Here is a 10,358-nt window from a genome sequence, read left to right on the forward strand (position 1 = left end):
ATGCTCTGATAATATTCTGAAGTAGAGTATTCTGCACAATGAGTACTTCTTTGAAAGCAGGGATTTTATTTGGAGGCTTAATGTGATGATTTATATTGTAGTATTTTTATTTAAGAGAAGTAGCCTACGTTAATACTCCAGTGTTGTAAAAAGTACCTAAAAGTGATACTTGAGTTAAAGTAAAGATATTGTGTTAAAAATATTACTTTAATAAAAGGGAAAGTCAACCATTAAAAAAGTAAAAAGTTGAATAAAAATGTAAAGTATCTAACATTAAATGTACTTAAGTATCAAAAGTAATTTTCTGGCAATCAATGTAAGATACTTAAGCATCAAATTTGCAAGTCAATGTAAATTAAACATATATCTACATGTATGTATATACAGTATACAAAAAAAATATAATATAAATTAATAATAAAAAGTGCATTGTTTTGGCTCTGCTGCATGCAATCTGCCAAGTAACTAGTAACTAAAGTTATCAAATAAACGCAGTGAGTAAAAAGTACAATATTTGCCTCCAAAATGTAGTGGAGTGAATGTAATCAGTAGCAGAATAGGGAAATACTCAAATAAAATACAAGTACCTCAAAAAGTATAGCCTAGTACTTGAGTAAATGTACTTAGTTACACTGCTTCACCCACCACTGGTCATCTACTTGTAGTATAAATACTAAACTATTATATTTTAACACGTGTAATTTAACACAGCTCCAGCAGGGGGCGAACTTGAGCATTTCTGGAGGTTAAGTGACGAACATTAAGTCAAACGAAGAAGAGCTGGAACCGCAGAAGAAGAAGGCGGCTGAAAGCAGGATATAACGGCCTGACGCAGTTATCGGGCTGCACCAGGACACACTGCGAAGTAATGGTTAACTGTAACGGACTTTGGATGCTGTCGTCCCAAACCTCCACGCCGGTGTACAAGGTCTGTGTTTTGACTACGGTGAGCAGGTAGTGGTGAGGGTTGAGTGCTCCGTGCTGTTCCGCCAAATCTCTCTTTGTTTCTTTTAATGCACCGAGCTCCGCTTCTCCTTAAGCTCACCCGTTGAACATGAACTCCATTTTTTACGACGGACCAGTGTTGTGTGTTTGAAACTAGAGGCTATCTGAAGTCATGGCGAACGACTTTGTAAAGACATTTGTACAGATGTGCAATTATCTCCAAGACCCCTCCCATGTAGCGAGGTTTCAGAATTTATGCGGCGTTAAAGGGACATTTCCGGTTAAAGCGACCAAGCCGGACAGCGGACAGTCGGAGCCGGACTTTCCCGGGCTGAGGAAGAGGGTCCAACACGGGCAGCAGAGCTCGGACGTGACCGTAGGGAATGGAGCAACCGGGGATGCGACCGCACCGCAGGTTAACGGGATGCAGGGTGATACGCCCGACGGTGCATCAGCTAATCCCGACCCGGACACCACCAGGGCGAAACCGCTCCGGAAAAACTCCCTGACTGGAGACGTGGGCCAAGAGTTTCTGGTCCACAACAAGTTCCTGTTCTACCTGTTCACGTTTGGGACCGAGCTGGGCAACGAGATGTTCTTCATCGTCTTCTTCCCCTTCCTCTTCTGGAACATCGACGCCCTGGTGAGCCGGAGACTCATCGTCGTCTGGGCCTGGAACCTGTTCGTGGGACAGTCCACCAAGGACATGGTCCGCTGGTCCCGGCCGGCGTCCCCTCCTGTGGTGAAGGTGGAGGTCTTCTACAACTCCGAGTACAGCATGCCGTCCACACACGCCATGACGGGGACTGCCATACCCTTCTGTCTCTTCATGCTGACCTACGGACGGTGGCAGGTGAGCACCTTGTCAAACACACAGCTCAAAGTGTCAGCCACAGGTGAGAAAGCAGAAGATGTGCAGTGCAGGTAGAAACTTACAGCTTGTGTGCAGGAGAAGACATGACAGGTCTGATTACTGTGCATAGGGGTCAGCTACCTCAGGTGCCCCAAAGGATCCAGATTCACTGTTTGGCAATTAGTTTTTTGGCAAACTGTTTTGATAATCAGCAAATCATTTAACTTAGTAAGCAAAAAAAAAAGAACTGGTTCCTGTTTTTCTTGGTCTTGGTTGAACATGTCCACGTCAGATTTGGGAAATTGTGGTGGGCATTTGTCTCTATTTTATTTAATTTTTTTGTACTTTATATGGACTATACAGTGTTTCCCCTACATTCATTCAGGCGTGGTGGACCCCCACAGTAAGAACATCACAGCCACAGCTGCATTAATGGGGCAGTTGAACTTTATAATCTAGATAACAAAACAATAAAACACCAATAAGCATTATGGTGCGGTCAGTCCACACTCAAAGTGTTTGGTCTGAACGCACCATTAAGGCCTTGTGTGTAGAAGTAGCCCTTTAATCGTGATCAGTTAAGAGAAATTGACAATATCAGTGCTGCAGTCCACTTGTAGCACTACAACCCAAACTAAAACCAAACGGTGATAAATGTGGAACAAATAACAAAAATTACCTGCTGCCACCACTGCTACAAAACAATTAACGAGGAATCACTGAAATGATTAATCAAGAGTGTTGATAACAGATGAAGTGATCATTGAAAATAATCTGAAATTGCAGCCGTAGTTTGCTGAAGCAGTTAAGTGCAATATGAGCTGCAGTGTTTTCCCTGAGGCAAGCCACACAGTTCCTCATTCATCTTGTCTCTTGTGACAAGTGTTAAGTGATTGTTGAAACAGTAATCACACAGGTAAATCCACCGCGGAAACCTGAACTGAAATGATAAAGTGTCTCCATTGTTGCCAAGTATGTCCTTTCTTGTATGACCTTGTGTCAAAATGTAGTTTTAATACCTTTTTTGTTTTTTCACTTAACATTACCCCTTCATGGTGCATATTTGTGTACAATTACAAAAACACACAGCACACCGGGGGAGTATTCCAGCTGACCTAATGTGGACTTGAACGCCACAGGATGCTTGCACAAAGAGTGGGAGGAACAGGAGGTTCAATAGGACGCACAGCTCATTTTAAGCCCCAGGGCCCCCTACAGTGTTAATCCAGCCATGAGCCAATCCACAGGGAGGAGCTGAAATGTGTTATTACAGATTACAAGGCGCAGCTTGATGCATCTAAATCAACAAATATCACAATGTTACTCGAGTGTCTATATCCTTCTTCTCTTTGCATTAGAATTCAGTGGTCTAGCCTTGATCCACAGGATATGAACATGTTTTGATAACACACAGGGAATGTGGCCAGACCCACCTAAGTCCCAGACATTCAAGAGCCCAGAGAGCCACATTTTGCAACATCTTTCCACATCCAACATCTTTCAGTATATGTGTTTGTAATCTTAATAAAAAAAAGACCAGAGTACCAAGAAACACACAGGGCGCCTGACTTACTAAGAAATGAAAAACCCACATGACATTTCTCTGCGGGCCCCTCAGTGCCAGGGAGGGTCGGTGGGTTAGTCTGGACAAAGGAATGAAAAATCACAGCCTGCCTTTAAGTCACTATTAATCCTTGTTGCCAAGTTTCATATGTGGACAAGAGACATTCCTCTGTTTAAGCAGACTGTAAGTCTGCAAGAATGTCTCTTATCCATGACAGGGTGTGTCAGAAGTACAGGTGAGGAGTGAGGAGGTAGCATTGTTTCTTTAGATAAACACTCTCCTACGATGTCAGCGATATGGGACTGGTGAATCTGATCTAGAGGAAGAGAAATTATCAAATGAAGTTTCAGTAAATATTTCAGTCTTGGGTATCAATGGACAGTAATTCAAATGATCAAAGTAAGACAGTCAGGGATGAGAGATCTTGACTTTTCCTATAACTTGAGTGTCTATTCTGGTAAAGGGCCCGTTAAAGGGTCATAACTAACCGGCATCAAAGAAATAGTGGCGATAAAGGCTGACCATTACGGTGCCTACTGACACGTGTCTCTCAGGAAAAAAAGCTGCACCTGAACTCATGACAAAAAATGAATAGCTTGTTCATTCTGTGCCTGCATGAGTAGAAATAACTCTCCATATCACCAAGTGTTTGTAGTTGTTATTCAGAAATGGAAACCGGAACAGGACTACGGATATACAAGCTGTTGTTATGATAAAGCAGCAGTTTTTGACACCGCTGTCGTGAAATCATGGTTACTACAACAACAAGTTAAAGGGCTTTCTCTTTCTTCTTCCATTGCTCTTCTCATGCACTGATTCACTTAGCTGCGCAGCCAATCAAATGATTTTCTCTCACCGCCAATTCTGTATGCTCAATCGGCCAAAAAAACGCTGACCACACCGCAAAAACTAGGGACACAGACGCTCACTGATGGTTGACTGTCGGCCTGATGTGTCAGGGCCCCAAGATGAAAGAAAGGGGTTGGGAGGGTTACTCCACTGCTGGGGAGTTAAGATAGAGAAGAGTGTAGTATATCAGCCAGCGAAGAGCGTAGTGTATTATCAGCCAGCGAAGAGCGTAGTGTATTATCAGCCAGCGAAGAGCGTAGTCTATTATCAGCCAGGTCGAAGAGCTCAAAGCAGTGAAACTTGTTCACCCACTGATAGGGCTGTTGCAGTTTGGATTTTCCACCAGCACGGTTGTGCAAAGAGATTTAAAAAAAAAAGTAGAGCAGCAGTAGATCAACTGCCTGCATCACAAACCCTGATAGAACCTAAATGACAAGGATATTCAATTTTAATGTTTTTAATGTTGTAGTGCTGGTTTAAGATGAACAGCAGGTACTGACACTTAATATGTAAATAACAAAAAAACTCGTAAAGGAGAAATAGCTCAGTGGTCTCTGTCACCCTCCATGACTGAGCCTGGCTGCATATTATAAAGTTTAGCTTCTCCAAAGTTGATTGCTAAATGTAAATGGATTCATTTAAAGATTTGAATGATTTCAGACTCGGATAAGCACATTCAATACTGAAATCGGATTCAGTAAACAGATTCAACACTGGATTCTGATCGGATAAAATGCTGTAAAACCCCAGCCTAGCTGTCTGTATAATATTTGTGAAGTGATGCTTGAGTTACGCACAATACATTCTTGTTCTTTGTTGGTGCACAAGTATTTCCTGTAATTCAAAATTCTTTAGTAATCTCTAAATCAGCTTGTCCCTGCATCTTGTGCACTCTGAGTAATGTAAAAAAAAAGATGCATTAATGCTATTTCTCCAAAATATTTTTTTATTTATACTTTTTTTTCTTCTTTTGAACCAAATACAGTTCATGTGAACTGTCTGAACTCCCCTGGTGTAATCAGGTTCACTGATTCCAAAGGCTGAGTACCTGAAACATTTCAGAGAACGGGGTCTGAAAAGGTCTCAAAAGATAAGATGTACCATAAACAGCTTCCAAGACAGGAGGAACATTCCAAGTGTCAGACAAGTGTCAGACCAGTAGTGCTTGTTAGTCGTGCTGGTGGTGACACTCAAGAGAAGGTTGACCTCTTTAGTCCAGACTTAAATATCTAAACAACTTTTGTATGAATTGCCATGAAATTTGGTGCAGATGTCCATGACTTTGGTGAACACGTGACCACAAAGTTCTGATTTGGTTTAATTTGACTTTCATGTCCCCGTCAGGATTTGTAATGAGTTTATCTCTTACCTTTTTTACCTATGTCACTATCATGTCAAAAATGTAACTTGTCCAATACTTTGATGACTATATACATGCAAACTGAGGACATCCCCACCACCCTCAGCCGCACTTTGTGTTTAGTTCTGCGAAATAGCAAATGCATGCTAGGATAAGATAGCTAACATGGGACTCCCTAAAAACTTGGTATTTTACCAGCAGGCTCTGTGAACACATTGGTATCCTATCCTATTTGTCTATTTGGTCTCACACTTGTGTATGTGGAAAGTGATAGTCTGCCTTGTAAGTAGGGTTAGGTACCAACTCTGTGCTCTCATGGGTACCGACCGAATTACGTCTGTAATACCCAGTACCAATTCACTTTAAATGAAAGAGTGGGAGGAATGGGGGGTCAATACCGCCTAGTAGAAACAGTTTCTCCAGCTGCTTAATGATATATGTTCCTCAGTTTCTTCCTTCATTGGGTGGTTACTGGAGAAGTCTCCCTCAGGGCTTTCTGCAGGAAGCCTTTTGGAAGTCCAGTGACATAGTAAAAAAAGACAAAGTCCACACAGGGAGCAGGTTGTGGTGCATTAAGTGATCGAACTCTGGGCTTTGTGTCCTGTGTTAAACCAAAGGTCACTGTTGACATTTTATTTTTAGACTCGGTCAGTTACAGTCACAGTTAAGTCAGGTTAAGTTAGGCAACAAAACTACTGGGTTGGCTTTAGGACAATTAGTGGTCAGGGTAAAAGTCCATCACAAAAAATAAAAATCATCTCTGTTTTAACTTACAATTAGGCATGAGGTCTCCTGTAGGTTTAATCTTGGGAATAAGGCTAAGATTAGGTTAATAAACACATTTTTTGATAGATTTGGGTTTTCTAGTTTTTAGTATTGTAAAAAGTGACAAGACGAGCCAATGTGAGCAGACAGTTACACCAAAGCCAAGTTTTTAGGGAGTCCCTCGTGAACATAGTCAACATTTGCATGTTAGCATTGTCATCATGAGCATGTTGACATGCTGACATTAGCATTTAGCTCAAATCACCATGTACCTAAGTGCAGCCTCACAAGCATTGCTGTAGACTGCACTTACATTTTTGAAAGATATCTGCTAAATGTTTTTTAAATGGATTATGTACTGTGGTTTTTGAAAGGTAGTGTTTTCACTGACAGTGTGAACTCTCCTGGAGACTTCAAGTCAGAGCATGTTTCCATTAATGCCCTACAGTACTACTGTAGCTACCCTTTAGTCATAATCAGTGTTAATAAAAATGTATTCCAGCAAAATGGGTACATGAATCACCTGAACGAACTCTTTGTTACAGAAAACTATGACCAGGATTATATTTTATTATACTTTTGAAGGCTTATCTTCAGCCACCTTTCTAAATTCTATGTCCATTTTTTAATGCCATGTCTTTATACTCTCTCTTTCCTAGTACCCCTTCCTCTTTGGCTTCTGTGTGGCTCTCAGCTGGAGTGTCCTGGTCTGTGTGAGCAGAGTCTACATGGGGATGCATTCTATTCTGGTGAGTATATTAGATAAATAATCACTTACTAATGAGGTTGACCTGAGCTTGGCCAGATATGTTCTCGAGTACCTTCAACTTCTGGTGTCATTAATTTTATGCTATCATTATCTCATGCACCTCGGATGGTTGTAAATGCTGGCGTGACTCCAGTTTGCCTTAACCTGCACTTCATTCTTTGATATATGATGGAGGACAGTAATGTTAGCACCAGACTTACTTAGATGTCATTGAAATATTAACTGTGCATCTATTACATTCTGTAAGTGGACACAATATTTATTTTTTTATTAAAAATTGTAACATTAATGCATTATATTGATATGCGTAACACACACTCGTGCCACATTTCTCAAGTTTATAACCTACACAGGAGCTTAAAGTAAATGATTTGTGTAAGATTATCTTTAAACAGAGCCGATAAACAAATCAAAGCCAGTAGATAAAGTTAGATTAGATTTGGTGGCCAGGCAACTGATGTTTGTATGTAATGTTTATCTTTTGCAATCCTCCTGTAATAAAACTCATTTGACAGTCAGCAGCTCACGTGATTTTACAAGAGGTTTTATGATTCCAGGGAAAGATGGACAGTGGCTTATATTAAATGTCGTGGTCACAAGTGTTACATAGCGCCACCTACAGGGCAGGAAGCAGCAACGTTTTGTTTTTTTCTTATTTGATAACTGTGGGTAAATCGTTCATGTATTTTTAAGAGTGCTAATATGAGTACGAATTAATTTATGTCCCTGTGTTGCAGGAGGTAATCACTGGCTTCCTGTACACCCTTCTTATTCTAGCCTTCTTCCAGCCAACGCTGGACAAGATCGACAACTTCTACATGACGGACCACTATGCTCCACTTGTGATAATTGTGTCACATGTGAGCCTTGGACTTGTGGCTTTCACCCTGGATTCCTGGAGCACCTCTCGGGGTGATACAGCTCAGGCTTTGGGCACCGGGGTTGGAGCTGCTCTGGCTACCCATGTGAACTATCAGCTGGGGCTGCTGCCAGATCCACCACTGTCCTCACTTCCTCTAACTTTACCACCAATCACTGTTAGCTTGGTGGTTCTCTCCCTGCTGCGCTTCTTCATCGGAGTCGCTGTCATCCTCGTCACGAGAATGGTTATGAAAGCAGTGACTATTCCGTTCTTGTGTCGACTGTTCGGGCTGCCTTCAGATGATGTAAGACAGGCGAGGCAGCACATGAAAGTAGAGTTGCCGTACCGTTACATTGTCTACAGTGTTGTTGGTTTTAGTTGTGTCTGTGTGGTGCCTCTCCTCTTCAGGATCTTAAACCTCGCCTGAGTGTTGTGCGCAAACTGTCATTTACTGCTGACATGTTCCCCTACATGGTGAAGTCATACGGCACTTGGAGACATGCTGCTTGTCTTGACTCTAGAGTCTCTGTTTCTGCACGACAGAAACTGATTTAAAGGATAAATGTGGTGATATTCTATATTTTTTGTATTGTCAATAATGATTGCCTCTGTGCCATAGAGCTTAATTGTTGACCAAGAAGTATTAAATGTGACACGCTGCTGCACTGGGTGACATTATTCCCTCTTTATGATGAGCATGGGCACTGCAGTTTATTTTGAGCTCATCCCACAAACATCATACATCAAATGTTTATCAATCCGCAGCTGAAATTGATCCCCAACAATTGCAGTATTCTATACTGTTTTTAAAAAACGGTGCCCAGTGGTTTTTAGGGAATCGTGTAGCCTTTTTTAAAGAAGAGAAATATATATTTGTGACAAGTTTTGAAAGACTTGCATCTTCAGTAGGAGTAGTTAAACAGTATTAGAGGGACAGACTAAAACGTTGTTTTTGGTCTTCTCTTGGGATTTGTTGACAATAACATCAATATAGCTCATTACCAACCTTATCCTCTAAAGATCCACCTGGTGTCGACACATATGAGCGTTAACTGGAACTTTACAAATGCAAAGTGCAAACTGTCAGATGTACTGTAATGATGCTTGCATTCATTAATGAGCAGTCATTTGTGCATTTCCGTCATTCGATTGAAATATATATAACAATATGTTATTGGAGAATTTTGTGCTGTAAGAATAAACCAAACCATGAATCGGTAATGTGTGAGCGATGTCTGTTTAAATCTGAAAGACTCGTACCTATTTTCCCTCTTTGAAAAGATCTGTTGTGTCAGTGCAGTTTTTCAACTTTACCATCGTCAGCATTATCTCATTGCCTACTTTTTTGTACATTCTTTTGCTTGTTTCCAAAGCGTTTGTAATTTTGGTCCTAATGTAAGTTAAGTGCTCTCTGAATAATTAAAAATCATAAAATTAAAATAACAGATATTTTTGATAAAGTATTTTGCCATTGTAACTAACTTAAGATGAATTGTTGAAATCTTAATCTATATAATTCATACTTGATTTCTAAGAATTATATTCAAGACATGTCTGCTGCCCTTCCTTCCTCTACAGTATAAAAACACTGACTCTAGCATTTGTCTAAATGTTTTGATTGTTATTATTGGCTGCTGTAATGTTCCAATAATGCTTTAATCCAATATCCATGTCAGAATATTAAAGCTTGAGCATTTATACTCATATCATAATACTCATGAAATATTTATAGGTATATTATTACAAACCATTTCGTCATGTTTTTCTGTTATGGAAGGACTTTATGCTTTGGAAACGTGGAATCAAGGAGAATAAAATATTCTGAAAGTGAACAAAAAAACATTTTCAATGCATTTTCTTTAAGTGTATCTTTCATGCAAGAATATACTGAGAGGGTGAATCAATCAGTGAATCTGGGGCATTAGACCAGTGTGCTTTTCCTGCTCTTCTTTGACAACTGGGTCATGTGTTTCACTCCCTGTGCCCATTCAGCACATTGGGTTCACGCTTAACCTTTGAACAACTTAGATAAGGTTTTAGGTCTTTTATCTGACAGTAATCCACGTGTCCATCTAGCCTAATCACAGATCTTGTCTGTGCTGTACTCATTGTTCCTCATTGAACTTTGGGTGATGGCTGTTTTTTGGCATCTAAATCTCAAGAAATCACAAAGGTCAGCACAAGGCCTTACTATCCCATAGCAATCTATTACCATTATACATTTATAAGCTGTTAATGTCAGTATTTCAACCAGTAATACTCCAGCAAAGAATGTATTTTCCCAAAGCTGAAACCTGTTTTTTTCTTCACATAGCTGTTTCATAATGAGGTATTGTTCAAGCCCAACTTTAAAGCTTTTCAAGTATCTCCAAGCTCTCCAGGCTGGGTCAC

The 10,358-nt window shown here is 40.4% G+C and overlaps 1 protein-coding gene across 1 annotated transcript; it reads left to right on the forward strand.

The window, feature by feature from the left end:
* The first annotated feature begins 818 nt into the window (after nucleotides 1–818).
* On the forward strand, nucleotides 819–9,807 carry sgpp1a (sphingosine-1-phosphate phosphatase 1a). Its single transcript, XM_073492729.1, has 3 exons — nucleotides 819–1,798; nucleotides 6,996–7,085; nucleotides 7,843–9,807. Exons 1-3 carry the CDS (start codon nucleotides 1,118–1,120, stop codon nucleotides 8,392–8,394), a joined length of 1,323 nt encoding a protein of 440 aa, XP_073348830.1. The 5' UTR covers nucleotides 819–1,117; the 3' UTR covers nucleotides 8,395–9,807.
* The last annotated feature ends 551 nt before the right edge of the window (nucleotides 9,808–10,358 follow it).

Source organism: Pagrus major, chromosome 22, assembly GCF_040436345.1.
Source record: "Pagrus major chromosome 22, Pma_NU_1.0".
Taxonomy (NCBI): Eukaryota; Metazoa; Chordata; class Actinopteri; order Spariformes; family Sparidae; genus Pagrus; species Pagrus major.